The sequence below is a fragment of the Bos indicus genome, chromosome 22, assembly GCF_029378745.1.
Source record: "Bos indicus isolate NIAB-ARS_2022 breed Sahiwal x Tharparkar chromosome 22, NIAB-ARS_B.indTharparkar_mat_pri_1.0, whole genome shotgun sequence".
Lineage (NCBI taxonomy): Eukaryota > Metazoa > Chordata > Mammalia > Artiodactyla > Bovidae > Bos > Bos indicus.
Genome location: NC_091781.1, coordinates 44,879,485 through 44,896,406, shown reverse-complemented (window position 1 = coordinate 44,896,406; position 16,922 = coordinate 44,879,485). Strand labels below are relative to the sequence as shown.

The following is a 16,922-nucleotide window of genomic DNA, read 5'->3' as shown; positions in this document are numbered from 1 at the left end:
AACACCTTCAAAGGGGCAGTTTAAACTCTATTTATTGCTTGAGATTTCTGCTTAAATAGACTTTACTTTTAAAAAGTGAGATGATGAGTGGATTAGGAAATAGACTTTGTAATAAAAAGATTCTCTGGCTCTTGTTGTAAAGAGATTTGATCCATATATTTATCTTTTTCTGTATTACTAAGGGGACTTGATTAGTGTGGAATCTCATGACAGTTTCCTCAAATTCTATGATGACGTGAACACAGAATAATCACATTTCAGTTATACATTGCATCATGCATATGAAATAGTATATTAAGTTTTAAAATATCCAGAAGAATTTCTCCACAGATATATGATGCTTTCACATCCCTGTTATCCATATCATATATTCTTATAACTTTAGCAAATGAATCCCCATTTCAGTGTGCTATGAATTATACATAGTCACATTTTATTATATGGTTTGTTTGTTTAGATTCTTATCATCTCTTCTGAATAAGTTTATAATTGTCAAAGGGAAACAAAATGCTTAAACTCATAATGTTATGATTTTTACGTGAACAATGAATGCAGACGTACCAAACAACACAAGGAAAAAGTCAAAGGAAGGATGCATGACTGGAAATGTACTCCACAAAAATGTCCAGTTCAGAGAAAACATGTTAATACTGCAATGCAAAGACCCTGTTTTCTTTACTGAAGCCTTAAACATATAAACTTGCTTAAACACTAAGGCCATTTCTGGTCAAGTATAAATAGTCAATCCATAGAGCTTCCAAGGATTTGACTATTTTCACAAACTTCTAGAAATTTAATATTGTTGGGTAAACTTCTGCAAAGTCCCCTCTCCCCCAAAACTGACCTACTTCTGAAAAGTAGTAAAAGTTTATCAATGTATAACAGGGCTCCTGGATTCTTTGACTTATTGAAAACATTTACTGTAAAACATTTATCTTTCTTTATGGTTGAGATTTGCCCAGAGAGTAATGGCTGATCTTTATAATATTTTTCACTTCTACTACTATTTTCATCTATTTCTCAAGCTTTTTTTTTTTTTTTTTTTGCCCCAGACAGGAAACCTAAGATAACTTTTCATGTTCAGAGACAGATCTGATGCAGACTTCTTAGGAATAAAGATTGCTTAATTAATCCTTTTATCAGCAGATGACAAAAGATAAGGGGTTTCTGTTTTTTGAAAAATGTCTCTTCTTTTCCTATTTTATCAATTCATTATAAAATGAGTATGTTTTTTTTCTTAGATATCACTTACCTTTTTTAACTGTGCTTCCAATTTGCTACATTCTTCTTTCTTCTGTTCAATGGCTATTTCTAGAGATTTTAATTTGGAGTCCCTTTTCAGCCCTGCTGAGGCTAATGAAGATGCATGTTCCTTGAGGTCAATTAAAGTAGACTGAAAGGAAAAGAATACTAGTAAGTAAAACAGTGTAATTTCTACTAGCAATGTCTTCAATTTTAATACACTGACTCCATACACAGCAATAAAGTGTGCATTAGACAGAGAGGGTTAATAAGTCTTACTTAGGTAACAATAGTTGACTCTGGCCAGGAAATTAAAGTTGGCCAGTTTATAGAAGCGAGCAGGATCTAATTGCAGTAGAATCAAATGCGACCAAATGCTGTGGTCAGTAAATGCATGTTTCATGTCTCAAAGTTATGCTAATGATCTACGTCCCAAGGTAGTCTACACATCACAGCAAAACGGACACCCTGAACCTTCCGTTTACATTTACTGCTGTCAGGTGGTGCAGCATCTAAGAAAAATACGAAAGAAAATACCAACTTTAACGCTTTTCTCCCACCAAAGGGCAAATCACGTATAAAAGAAGAATCCAAGTAAGTCTTTATCAAATTCCATTGCTTTAGCAGAAAAATGACCAATGTTATTTCAAACATCTCCCATAGAATCAAAGGTAAATTGATTTAAAAATTCAGAGCAAATTTTATGTCTTAGTCCTTTGTAAATTCAGATTCAGGAATATAATGAATCCCTCCAACTCAGACATGGGGTTACCCAAGTTGTTCTAGAAACCAAGAGGTTCCCTGTATAGTACAAATTCCACAAGGTAAAGAAATAACACTTGCATATATCACAGTGCACAACTTTGCTACCTAGGAGGGCAATATCTACCAGCAAACATGAAATGGTTAGCAACATCTATCTATGTGACTAAAATGTTCAGGTTCCACCCAAAACCAGACATGATGCATTTATTTTATATCCATTTGCAATGCCTAGGAAGACACTAAGCAAACAGCATTTTCTTAGTAAATGATGTGGTCTCATACTTTATTGCAGAATGAGCACTGGAATAACCATATTGATGACGATACCACCACAATCACCCAGCAAGCAATCCAAGTTCTAACAACTCTCTGAGTGACAGGTTAGCCATTCTCATTTTTCAGGTCAGGAAACTGAAGCTCACATGAGGCCTTGTCTTCAGCAAGGTTCTCAAGCCATTAATGGGAGATATACATCTTGAGCTTCCCTGGTGGCTCAGATAGTAAAGCGTCTGCCTGCAATGCGGGAGACCTGGGTTCGATCCCTGGGTTAGAAGATCTCCTGGAGAAGGAAATGGCAACCCACTCCAGTATTCTTGCCTGGAGAATCCCACGGACAGAGGAGCATGGTAGGCTACAGTCCATGGGGTCGCAAAAAGTTGGACACGACTGAGCGAGCTTCACATACATCTCAAGCCCAGGTTTCCAACTCCAATTTCAATGGTGTTTTCATGTAACTTCCACAGAAATAATAAAGGATCTTATAACCCTGGTGGCTCAGATAGTAAAGCGTCTGCCTGCAATGTGGGAGACCTGGGTTCGATCTCTTGGGTTAGAAGATCTCCTGGAGAAGGAAATGGCAACCCACTCTAGTATTCTTGCCTGGAGAATCCCACGGACGGAGGAGCATGGTAGGCTACGGTCCATGGGGTGGCAAAAAGTTGGACACGACTGAGCGAGCTTCACATACATCTCAAGCCCAGGTTTCCAACTCCAATTTCAATGGTGTTTTCATGTAACTTCCACAGAAATAATAAAGGATCTTATAACCCTGGTGGCTCAGATAGTAAAGCGTCTGCCTGCAATGCGGGAGACCTGGGTTCGATCTCTGGGTTAGAAGATCTCCTGGAGAAGGAAATGGCAACCCACTCCAGTATTCTTGCCTGGAGAATCCCACGGATGCAGGAGCATGGTAGGCTACAGTCCATGGGGTCGCAAAAAGTTGGACACGACTGAGCAAGCTTCACATACATCTCAAGCCCAGGTTTCCAACTCCAATTTCAATGGTGTTTTCATGTAACTTCCACAGAAATAATAAAGGATCTTATAACCCTAGTGGCTCAGATGGTAAAGAATCTACCTGGTTTGGATCCCTGGATTGGGAAGATCCCCTGGAGGAGGGCATGGCAACCCACTCCAATATTCTTGTCTGGACAGTCCCTTGGACAGAGGAACCTCGTGGGCTACAGTCGATGTGGTTACAAAGAGTTGGACACGACTGAGCAATTAAGCACAGTATAATCCACATACTTTGTCACAGTGAAAACTATGATCACCCCAACTAAATGATAAGCTCCTTGCTAAAGAAATTACTTGCCTTTATAAATTTTAAATTGCCATTTAAATTTAAAATTTAAATTTTAAATTGCCAATATAAAATTTAAATTTTAATAGCTCTATGTGTCAACTTAGCTAGTTAGCCACAGTCTCCAGTTACTCAATCAAACAGTAATCTAAGTGTTATTATAGAGATATTTTGAAGATGTTACTAACATCTACAATGAGTTCACTTTAAGTAAAGAATATTATTCTTCATAATCTGGGTGGGCCTGATCCTATCAGCTGAAAGTTCTTAGAAGCAGAAGGAGGTTTCCTTCAGGCAGAAGAAACTCCTATGGACAGAAGCATTAGCTTCTGTCTGAGAGTTTCTAGCCCATCCTGCCTTCTGTGTGAATTCTGTGTGAATTTTGGACTTCCTTAGCCAGCCCCCATAACTATGTAAGTCAATTCCTTGCAATAAATTTCTTAATATGATTAAACTTCTTAATGCAGCTCTGTTTTTCTGATGGAAGCTTGACTGACATACTGAGCCCAGTGGCAGGCACATTATTATACAGGAACAATAAATGTGTGCAGAAGTGCCTGTCTGAAATTCATACAATGTGACCAGTGTTTACAAAATTATTTTCATTTAAAGTTTACACTCTACCAAGTCATCAAAATCTCTTTTCAATTAGAAGCACATATAAATATACATATTGCTTTTAGGGTGCAAACACAGGAATAACATTTGGAATCCGTGAAGAAAGCTGTAGATGAGACAGAAGCATCAGTGACTTTTCTTTCATACTAACTATAGGAACTACAGACTCTGCAGCTTTATATATTCTTTATATATCAAAAAATGATAATCTTATCAAAGAAATAACCTCTTCTCTAAAAACTAGTGAACTTAAATTTTAGAGAACATAAATTTTGCTGCTAAGCTTCCACTAAATTCCTGTTACAGATCAATTCTTTCCTTCTTGGACTCTTAATTTACTTTACTTTAATTACAGTACTTTAATCTGTTTCAGGTCAGTTCAGTCACTTAGTCATGTCTGACTCTTTGCAACCCCATGGACTGCAGAATGCCAGGCTTCCCTGTCCATCACCAACTCCTGAAGCTTACTCAAACTTATGTCCATCGAGTTGGTGATACCATCCAACCTTCATCCTCTGTCATCCCCTTCTCCTCCTGCCTTCAATCTTTCTCAGCACCAGGGTCTTTTCAAATGAGTCAGTTCTTTGCATCAGATGGCCGAAGTATAAGAGTTTCAGATTTAGCATCAGTCTTTCCAATGAATATTCAGGACTGATTTCCTTTAGGGTGGACTGGTTGGATCTCCTTGTAGTACAAGGGACTCTCAAGAGTCTTCTCCAACACCACAGTTCAAAAGCATCAATTCTTCGGCGGTCAGCTTTCTTAACAGTCCAACTCTCACATCCATACATGACTACTGGAAAAACCATATCTTTGACTAGATGGACCTTTGTTGGCAAAGTAATGTCTCTGCTTTTTAATATGCTGTACGGGTTGGTCATAGCTTTTCTTCCAAGGAACAAGCTTCTTTTAATTTCATGGCTGCAGTCACCATCTACAGTGATTTTGGAACCCCAAAAAATAAAGTCTGTCACTGTTTCCATTGTTTTCGTATCTATTTGCCATGAAGTGATGGGACCAGATGCCATGATCTTAGTTTTCTGAATGTTGAGTTTTAAGGCAACTTTTTCACTCTCCTCTTTTACTTTCATCAAGAGGCTCTTTAGTTCTTCTTTGCTTTCTGCCATAAGGGTGGTGTCATCCTCATATCTGAGGTTATTGATATTTCTTCTGGCAATCTTGATTCCAGCTTGTGCTTCATCCAGCCCAGCATTTCACATGATGTACTTTGTATATAAGTTAAATAAGCAGGGTGACAAGATACAGCCTTGATGTACTCCTTTTCCAATTTAGAACCAGTCTGCTGTTTCATGTCCTGTTCTGTTACTTCTTGACCTGCATACAGATTTCTCAGGAGACAGGTCAGGTGGTCTGGTATTCCCATCTCTTGAAGAATTTTCCACAGTTTGTCCTGATCTACACGGTCAAAGGCTTTGGCATAGTCAATAAAGCAGCAGTAGATGTTTTTCTGGAATTCTCTTGCTTTTCGATGATCCAGTTGATGTTGGCAATTTGATCTCTGGTTCCTCTGCCTTTTCTAAGTCCAGCTTGAACATGTGGAAGTTCACAGTTCATGTACTGTTGAAGCCTGTCTTGGAGAATTTTAAGCACTACTTTGTAGCATGTGAGATGAGTTCAGTTGTGCCGTAGTTTGAGCATTCTTTGGCATTGCCTTTCTTTGGGATTGGAATGAAAACTGACCTTTTCTGTTCCTATGGCCACTGCCAAGTTTTCCAAATTTGCTGGCATATTGAGTGCAGCACTTTTCACAGCATCATATTTTAGGATTTGAAATAGCTCAACTAGAATTCCATCACCTCCACTAGCTTTGTTCATGGTAATGCTGCCTAAGGCCCACTTGACTTTGCATCAGGTTTAAAATTACCAAAATCCAAGGGCTGAAGTGACACTCTGGAGCTGGGAAATTAGCAACTATGCTGGGATACAATCCAACAGGGCAAAAGAACAAATGTGTCATAAAGGAGACAAACATGTTCTGCAAATAAAATGAAGTGTCCAATTGTGGACTACGGCATGTATCTCAGGGTTTTGGAGACTGAAGAAAAGAATGTGCACATTACTGCTTCTCACACTTCACCAAAGCACTGCTAAGTAAACTGAAGGGGTTATAGGTATTCCTCAGTACATGGATACTTTTCATAACCACCACACAAGAAATTTCTTTAAAGCAGGTTGTTTTACATTATAAATGCAGATGAGATTTGTATTCTGTATCCATGTTTGCACTAGCATTAAAACACTGTTTCAGACTGAGCAGCCAAAACCTTTTCCTATGGGCCCAGCATGGTACCACATCTCCTAACCTGGGGGTATCGACTGATTCATTTCAGAATTGTAGATGAATGCATAGCACCCAACACAAGGATTAATACCTAACAGGCCCTCAGTAAATTGGAGCTATTGTTATTATTGTCAGTGCTTTTGTTGTTCTTGTTATCTCAAACAAGAGATCATGAGATCCTTCAAGCCATATGAACATGGCAAGACAGCAAGAAAACTTCCAAGGGATTACATGATATGTGGTTATTACAGTACAGAAGATATGCACAGAGCATCACCGGATAAAGAGAGTCACAGTGAATACTGTTCTGTAAATTCAGAGAGCTTTATAAAGCAAAGGTAACTAGATCCCCCAAGTCTTCACACAGTCCCTCAAACTAAGTCTCTAGTCTGCCTCAGCTACATGGATGTGGGTTGATGAGGACTACATGGATGTGGGTTGATGAGGACTACTCGTGTGGTGCACTTGTTTCTCCAGACTCACCTCTTTTTCCGTCAGCTCAGCTTGTAAAGCATTGACCTTCTCTTTCAGGTCTTTGTTCTCTTTTCGGAATGATTCTATCTCTTCTAGTCTTTCCCGATCATCTCTCTCCCTTTGTTCTTTCAAACGCTCAATTATTCTTTCCTGTGAGGCAATTGCCCAATTAAAGAAAAAAAAAGTGAGAATCTATCAGTGTGTGTGCCAAGGCATGCTACAGAATGAAATAAGAAGCAATACACATAAGAAGTGCTCCTATGTGTACTGGACTCAACATACACAAGGTATTCAAAATTGGGTTTGTGAAGAGAGGTTGTGCATAACAGTATTTGGGAAAGACAGTCAACCACAGCTTTCAGCTTGTTAATCAAAGTTAGTACCACAGGGTTGTCATGGACCTCAATGCTCAAGTTCATGGTGGTACCAGGGATTTCCAAGAGCAATTCCAGAAGAATGAGGTTCAGGCACCAAAACCCAAAGCCTTGTATGAGGAAGGGGAAGACACAGAACCAAACTCTTGGATCAACCCTCTTTGCTTGGCTTTCCCATCTGATGTCAAATAACCTTCCTTGATTTCTGAAGACTCTTTTTGTGAGAAAGAGGATCAGAGAGAGGCAGGACCTAGACCCTCAAGGACATAAGGCTGAACTCACAGTGAGAACTTGATATAAAATAAGTATTAAGTTCATTATGTAAGTGATTTTCCAATGTATCTGGAGGCTTTTATTTATTTCCATGTTTTTTTCAACGATTTCTTGGCCATCAGTAGAGACTCAAAAACATTGCTAGTTTCTCAGAGCTATCTGAGGCACTATTTCCTGGACTACAGTCCTCATTTTGCTGCAAATAATACTTAACTCACAACTCTCAAAAGGAAAAAAAAGAAAAGAAAAGAAAACACTGTTAGAATTTGAGCAAAGTTCAAACAGAAGTTTTCTTTACTAAGAGGTCACTACTGCTAGGCACTGTGATACCTTCTCACCTAGTCCTCATCACACCTGTACAATCTGAACTAGGACTACTGGTAACAGATAGTGGGGAGGAAAGCCAGGCTTACAAAGGCCAGTTGACTCATCCATCAGAAACAGAAGGCCCACCCTGATACCCAGGGCTGTCTGAGTCTTAGCCACGGCCAAGGGAACACACTGCCACAAACACAAGTCATTCAAGGAGATGTGAGTACCTGACTGCCCTTGAGTTTTATGTCTAAATAAAAACATTACTCTGGTAGATACATTTTACAAATGGATGAAATCTTTCTGATATCAAAATAAGAACTTTTTTTTTTTTTTAAGGAAAATTCTGCTCAGGTAAAATTTGAGTTCGATTTCTGAAACGTGTGTCAAATTATACAACACCTATTTGGATTTTCTTCTAGATGGTCATGTTAAAAAATTTTGGTGCAAAAATGATTCTTAGGTGCACTGGGATGACCCAGAGGGATGGTATGAGGAGAGAGGAGGGAGGGGGGTTCAGGATGGGGAACACGTGTATACCCGTGGCGGATTCATGTTGCTGTATGGCAAAACCAATACAATATTGTAAAGCAATTAGCCTCCAATAAATTTATAATAAAATAAAAAAATTTAAAAAGGAACATACTGAGACACATATTAATCAAACTAACAAAAATTAAATACAAATAAAAAATGTTAAAAATGTTAAAAAAAAAAGAATATTGTCTTTCATATTCTGAAATTCCCTGGTGGTCCAGTGGTTAAGGATCTGCCTGCCAAGGCAGGAGACACAGGTTTGATCCCTGATCCAGGAAGCTCCCATGTGCTGTGAGGCAACTAAGTCCATGTACCACAACTCCTGAAGCCCACTCACCCTAGAACCCATGCTCTGCAACAAGAGAAGCCACCACAGTGAGAAGCATGTGCATTGCAACTAAAGTAGTCTCCACTCGCTGCAACTAGAGAAAGCCCACGTGCAGCAATGAAGACACAGCACAGCCAAAAACTAACATTAAATTAAAAAAAAAGAATATTGTTATTTATATTCTTATAAGTATACAGTACAAGACAAAGCCTGATACTCAAGACAACTATAATTATAAAATACACAGCTTTAAAAAATACAGTGTTTAATGTAGAGGGAAGTTAGTTTGAACACCTGGCCTATGATTTAAGATCCCCCAGGGAAGTACTTAGGCTTCCCAGGTGGCTAAGATGGTAAAGAATCTGCCTACAATGCGGGAGACCTGGGTTCGATCCCTGGATTGGGAAGATCCCCTGGAGGAAGGAATGATAACCCACTCCAGTATTCTTGCCTGGAGAATCCCCATGGACAGAGGGGCCTGGTGGGCTATAGTCCATAGTGTCACAAAGAGTTGGACACGACTGAGTGACTAAGCACAGCACAGCACGGCACAGGGAAGCAACTGTTCTAACCCAATGACAATGATTTATATGTCTAATGCTTTCAAGGGGGGGGAAAATCCCACTGTTGTTTTTAATTATATAAAAATACCTTAAAATGAAATATATTATTACAACAGTGTGGGTTGAAATGGCAAAAATTATTCTATTAATTGTATTTGTTTCTTCTTGATTTCATTACTATCCTATTTTACTCATCTGTGCTATGGGGGGGTCGATGACTATGTGATCAACAGAAGGAGGAAGTGGCCTCAGCGCACAGTAAATCTCTCAAGGACTTTTAACAATTTCAGCAATTGAGCCCACACTGCCTTTGGCCTGCACCTACTGCCAGAGCCTCACAACTGGTCACCCAGTGAGCAGAACCCCTCTGTCCTGTCATTTACACCCCATAGTGTCGGAGTGACATTTTTAAAGCCCCAAACTGACCATGTGGTGGTGGCATAGTCATTAAGTCCTATCCAACACATGTAACTTCAAGGACTGTGGCCCACCAGGCTCCTCTGTCCATGGGATTTCCCAGGCAAGAATACTGGAGTGAGTTGCCATTTCCTTCTCCAGGGGATCTTCCCAACCCAGGGACCAAACCTGGGTCTTCTTTACTGACTGAGTCACCAGGGAGGCCCTGACCAAACTGGCCACATCAACTCATTATTTAGGAAGTTTCCCAGGGATCACTCTGGCCAGAACACGTGGCATTTATTCCCACTAGACAGGCTTATTGCATAATCACTCTCTCAGCCTAGCTTTCCAAAGGGCAACACTCAAATCTTACGATTCTCTTAACTCAGGCCTGAGCAAATTGCCTGGCATACAACAGGCAATTAAAAAGGCTGAGGGAAGGAACATGAATTCAAATTAGGGGCGATCCTGTCTTCAAAAGAAGGGAAATAAAATTAAGTATGCATGTTAACATCCAGAAGGTGTCAGAGTCACTTGGAAATGAGGTTGATCTGCTCTAAGCACTTGTACTATTGACTGGGCATTGATGACAAAGCAAATCAGCAAGCAGTGTAATGTTTTTAAGTGTTATTGATGATTCAATACTACAAAATATTTCTCCGTCAATCACAAAACTAATTTAACCATCAGCCGCACAGGGCCAGATGTCAAAAACATGTGTTAAAAGGCCCTAATATGCCATGATCTACTTGATTAACAGCTAACTTGCAGAAATCCCAACAATGTGTTCTTGTTTTAGTCTTATTTGCATTGGCAAGTGCTCCTTGTGCACCCATCTGGCTGTGCACAGGTCTAATCTACTTGCACTTTATCACTAGATGGGAACTGCATGGCAGTGGCCTCCAGCTCTGGTATCTGGCTGTCTCAACTGCTTATCTGCCATGTGGCTTTATAAATACTGGGGGCTCCATGAGCTTCTGTGTGTCAGTCCTGGAGCTAAGTCATACTCAGTCTTAACTCACTAAGGGGCATTATTTTATTTTATTTTTTTTATACATTCTGCATATCTGAATAACTTCTGGGAAATTAAAAGGAATAATACATTCCCTGGGATGAAATAATAATAATCCAAGTGAAAAGGTGACTAGTACCTAATGGGTTCTATTCATCAGCCAAAAGACAGCAAATAATTAAATATTCTTGTAAGTCTATAATTTCTAATTAATCGTTTTCTTTTTTTGCACCATGTCTTGTTGTAGAGGATCTGTTAATTTATATGTGGATAAAAATGGAACTTGTGAGGGAAAGGTCAGTGAAAGAGATTGTACTGTCAAACACAAAGACCAGAACATTTGAGTTTAGCCCCATTCCATCACCCATGAGCTGAGCAGTCTTGACATAACCCGGGGGGGTGGGGGGGCAACTAAGTCCCAACCAAGGGCCAGCCTAGGGTACAAGTGGCTTCCCAGAGTGCTGCATTGAGAAGTTAACTGGTGTCACAGTTGATTAATGATGTCTACCCAGGGCCCAGAACAGACACTGGACCAGAAGAGAACAGTGCTGCACAGGTCCCAGGTTTTCATTTCTAGGCATGTCATTTCACCTCACTGGACCCAATTCCCATCTTTAAAATGAAAGAGCATGGATTTACTGTTTCTCAAAGTATGGCCTTCCAAACATTTGCATCAGAAACATTGGTCATCCTTGTTAAATCAAAGATTCCTGGGCCCCACAGCAGAGCACAGAATCAGAATCACTAGGATATGGGACCCAGAGAACTATACTTTAAGAAGTTTTCTTGATTAGTGGTCCCCAACATTTTTGACAATTTTTCCCCGTACTGAGGCAGGGGTGGGGGCGATGGTTTCAGGATGATTCAAGCTCATCACATTTACTGTGCACTTTATTTCTATTATTATTATATCAGCTTCACCTCAGATCATCAGGCATGAGGTCCCAGAGGTTGGGGACCCCTGCTCTAGGTGACAAGATTATTTTGGATACATATAGAAGTTTGATATCTACTGGAATATAAACACTTAAAAATAAATCTACTATTCTTTATCCCCTGACAGGGAAATTTGCCAATTCCTATCAGATTGTTTTGTCTGTTTTTCAAATACACGATGTTCTGATTTTTGGCACCTTTTGAAAATTCCCTCTGCGTTTGCATTTATTCTTCATCAGGTAAAAGGCTGAAAGTTAGATGCGCATAGGGTTTGGAAACCAGTAGCTCACTGACCAAAGCTGCCCCACAGAGCTATTGTGTTCAACTTGAGCATCATATTTTAAAATCTGAACTTGAACATTTTGAGGTAAGTCAACGATGCTCCAGCTTGTCATAGTCACTAGCAGTCCCAACTGCTTAACACCAAACCCACTTCCCTCATTTTTGCTCCCTGCCCGACCCTACATGGCATCTAAGTTCTCAACTCCTCATGTACAGTTCAGTACAGATTTCACATGCCTGAGACTGTGGATGAGCAAACTGAATAATTATTGTCAAGGTAATTCCAAAAGATAGTGGAATTCACAGGTCAGCTAGTTTAAATGTATGTTTTGAAGATAAGGTACTGAGAGGAGAACAGATTTGCCCCATGTGATGCAATTATCAAGTAGTGGGGACAGTTCGAGAGGGCCAGACTCCCATAGACCCCCAGATTTCCTTCCTTGGCCTTCCTTAAATCTCAGAGGAAGTGCGTTTAAGTAAAAGGAGTAGTTTCAGATTCAAGAATTGTTTGGGGACTTAAACTAGAATAAATCAAATCTCAGTAGGGAGAAAAAGGATAAAATCCTGCCAAGAATACATGATATGGAAAAGAATATGGTATAGGCTTATTTCTGTATATTTGGAGAAAGAAATCAAGAGTACAAATGGACTGACATCATGTCACTGAAAGACTGCAGAAGGGATACATAATCATTCATAGTTTTTGAAACAACATTCTTCCATTCATATTTTATAAACAAAATTACTACTAGAAAGTTTTGATACTAAATTCTTGAAAATTTTAAAAAGAATATTTTTCCCTGAAAAATCATCTTATTCTTATTTTTCCAAATAAAATCTCATCTTTTATAATTTAAAGTTGTAATCTTACAATTTTAATAGGAACATTAAGACTATATAGCCATTGAAATCTGGCTGCTTTTTTCCAGTATATTTTTAGCATAGAGTGGTGATTCTTAGACTAGGGTGTACATCACAGTCACCTAGAGAGTGTGATGAAGTGCAGACTACTCGAGGCTCTGATTCAGGAGGTATACATGGGGCCTAATAATTATACTTTTGACAGACATCTCCTGGTGATTCTGATGTAGATGTCAGATGAAACTTTTTTAAGATTCACCGACTTCTAGAATCAGTGGGATATTTAATCTAATTCCCCCATACTACAAATGGGCAATTTGAGGCCCAGGGAGTGAGAGTTATTTGTCAAGGTCACCCAGTTAGTGGCAGAGCTGAGACTGGCTCCTGGGCCACTATCCACTAGACCTCACTACCTCAAGGTTTATGATAACAGGGAAAATAGTAGGAAACAATGCTATTATTACAGTGCAAAATCCAAAACAAAACAAACAACAAAAAGACCCCATTACCTCTTGCATTTGTGGGAAATGCTACAAAGTGCTACCGAATAAGAAATGATGAGAAAGACACAGAAAAACAGCATAATGGGGTCTACTTACATACGACTTCAAAACTTAAGACTTCTTTGCTTCAGGGTTTGAAAATAATTATGTCAATAACATGGACCTACTAAAAGACTGCACTGATTCATGATATGTCCAACCAAAAATAAGCTATCTTTCTTCAGAATCCTTGCAAACTTTATGTCATCTGCTCTTGGGTACTGATTCTTTGACACTTAGGAAGTGATGGGGGATATAACATGCAAATTCAACTCCAAGGCCTACTGGTGCTCAGCCCAGCACATTACACACCCTCTGCGGCTAGGAGTACAACAGTGCCCAGAGAATGAATGAACTAACTTGGGTAGAATGAAATGGACTAGAAATCATTTTAGGAATCAGTAAACATCAGAATGGAGAAGGCAATGGCAACCCACTCCAGTACTCTTGCCTGGAAAACCCCATGGACGGAGGAGCCTGGTAGGCTGTAATCCATGGGGTCACGAAGAGTCGGACACTTACTGAGCAACTTCACTTTCACTTTCATGCATTGGAGAAGGAAATGGCAACCCACTCCAGTGTTCTTGCCTGGAGAATCCCAGGGACGGCGGAGCCTGGTAGGCTGCCATCTGTGGGGTCGCACAGAGTCGGACACGACTGAAGCAACTTAGCAGCAGCAGCAGCAAACATCAGAATGACCTATTTGCCTAATTGATTTTCTTCATTCTTTTAGTCAAAGTAATCCTTTTAAACATCAGTCAGAACTAAGACATCCAAATGGCTTCCTACCTGCTTCAGAGTGAAAGTCAAAGTTTTTCATCCTTTCTCACAAGGCCCTTCAAGGAATACTCCCTCTCCATCCACTGCTCCCCACTGCTCTTGATTCCCTCCAGTACATTCTCCCTCCAGAAGTGCTCATGGCTCATCCCTCACTTTCCTCAGGTCTTTCCTTATATGCACCCTTCTTAGTAAGACCTGACCTGGTCATTCCACCCCAGCATTCCCTGAACCCTCTCCTTGCTTTCTTCTATAGAGAGTATTACCTTCTGAAGTTTCATGTGTTTTACTTATTTATTTTCTGTGTCTCTTCAGTCCCATTAGAATCCTCCATGAGAGCCAGGATTTTCACTTCTTTTCTCTGCTGGATCCCTGGTGCCCACAAAAGTGCCTGTCATACGGTGGTGGCTCACTCCATCAACACCCACAGGTAGTGCACTAGGCACTGGGGGAAGGTGAGCCAATACACACAAGTAACATACATACACAGGTATGCCCGGGCTTGGAGTCTAGCAGAGAAAACCAATTAATCACATTAAAACAGAAAAATGAACAATTAAGATTGTTACAAGAGCTCTGGGAAATTCATGGTATTCATGAAAACATAATAGAGGATTTTACCTAGGAGGCTTCCCCAAGGAAATGATTGATAATAATAATAACAGTTATAACTTAATATATACCTATTATCCTAAACACTTTCCAAATATTAATGCATTTTCTCCTCTACGTAATCCACTAAAGTAGGTAGTATTATTATCCTCTTTTTCAAATGAAGAAACTGAGAAAGCGAGAGGTTAAGTAACTTATCCAAAGTATTAACTGTGAGACCTAAGATTTGAAACCTGAGTCTGGCTCCAATATCCACAATCTTGACTCTGTGCAATACAGCTTCTCAGCTCTCAGAAGAAGAGGAATTAAATCTGCAGGGAGTAAAGAACATTCTGGGCTCAACAATAACATGTGCAGAAGAGTCTGAGGCAGGAGGAAACAATGGTGCACTTAAGAATCTAGAAGGCCAGCATGGCTAGAGCACAAAGTATGAGAGAAGAGAGATGGGGATAAGGCTGGAAAAGGAGGAAGAAAAGATGAATGGAAGGGATGGAAGGAGGGAGGAAGGTAAAGAGGCAGGCAGAGAAGTGGCTAGTCAGGTGAGAGCCAGAGAACATGATGGGATGGACCCTAAGGGCAAGGTTAAAGATTTCAGTTTCCATCATCCTAAAAACAACAGCAAGCTAGTGGAGGTTTTTAAGCAGGGCCAACGGTGAAGTGATCAAGTATGTATTTCAAAAAGATGCCAATGGCTTCAGCATGCTGAGTCTACTGCTGAAGATTGCATGGGAAGGGAAGGCCCAGCTGGTACTAGGGTTGATGTGAGTACATGGAGAAAAACAAGCACATTAAAATGCATTTGGGCCATTTCCTCCCAACCACATCTCCCTAAACCATACCACAGCTAATGTTTAGTCCAAGCTCACCTTCTCTGACAAAGCCTCCTCGAGCGTTGCCAGCGCAGTGTCTGTGTTACTGGAATCAGTCTGCAAGGACTTCACTCTGTCTTTCAGATTGGTCAGTTGCTTGTCTTTATCCCTAAGCTGTTCTTGTAAGTTTTCAATCTGAAAGTAAAAATCACCATATTTAATACACAATTTATTACATATCCAGTACAGTGGATCTATGGGGGGGAAACACAAAAGACCCAAGATTATGGAACTTGTTGGTATTAGGAGGTTACACTTTTATTTAGAATCAAGGCCATTTTGACAAGACCGTCTTTCTTACATGTAATTCAACTTTGTGTTTAAACAGCAATAGAGATGAGCAGAATATCTCCCTCCATGCAAATGCAAGGCCTTCAGACATATAAGCACTATTATTTCTATTTCTATCCCTTTCACTAGCCCTTTAAGTCTTGAGTCCATAAACCTAATCTTGGTGCAGTGAATCAGAGAAACATATATGCAGAATTCATTCAATGAACAGACACATACTGGGTGAGCACCAAGCACCCTATCAGTATATGGTAGAACCTATGTAGTCATTCACTCACTCCTTTATTCAGCATTAGACTTTGTGTGATATGCCAAATGCTGTCAAGTGGCTGTTTCAAAGTAACCACATGAAAAGCCAAGTAGGTTATCACCAGTAGACTGTTAATGGGAAGAACTTATGATATAAATCAAATGTAACAAGTACTAAACACTCCATTTGGCAAGTAAGTCATGTGCTGGCAACCAACCAGCCACTTTTATCCACTATCTGCAGCCTGAAATAAACACACCAAATAGCCGATTATAACGCCTGCCCAGGAGCAACAGCAAGGACTTTCTCTTGGGCATTGCATACATTATCATTCATGTTTTTATTCTCTGCTTTCAAACCATGTATTTCTTATCTAAGGATTAAAAAAAAAGTCCCACTGTACAAACAATTTATTCATATTAAGGGTTTTAAAATGACAAGGAAAAAAAGCAGTACAACTCTAAGATAAGTCCATTCAAAATATTTGTATTCTGCACACAGGCTTTCTCAGGAAATCATTCCAAATGCATGTTTCACAATGTGCAACTCAAACAAATTTTGGGATTACTTGATTCATGTAGCATGAATCTGGAATGGCAACACAAATAATGACCAGAGTAGAAGCAATAATGAGGAGGCGGCAGAGTGACAGCGAAGGTGGCGGCAATAGCAGCATTATAAAAGCTCTGAATGCAAAGATAATGACCCTGCTGACCCTCAA

General features: G+C 39.8%; 1 protein-coding gene across 2 annotated transcripts in view; it reads right to left on the bottom strand.

Moving 5' to 3' along the window:
• The window catches only part of ERC2 (ELKS/RAB6-interacting/CAST family member 2), a 990,200-nt gene that overhangs the window by 522,993 nt on the left and 450,285 nt on the right, over nt 1-16,922 (bottom strand). For both annotated transcript variants that reach the window (XM_070776467.1, XM_070776466.1), the window contains 3 exons: nt 15,658-15,795; nt 6,993-7,133; nt 1,253-1,393 (listed from right to left, as the gene is read on the bottom strand). In XM_070776467.1, the coding sequence (XP_070632568.1) occupies nt 1,253-1,393; nt 6,993-7,133; nt 15,658-15,795 (420 nt within the window). The remainder of the gene's footprint in view (nt 1-1,252; nt 1,394-6,992; nt 7,134-15,657; nt 15,796-16,922) is intronic.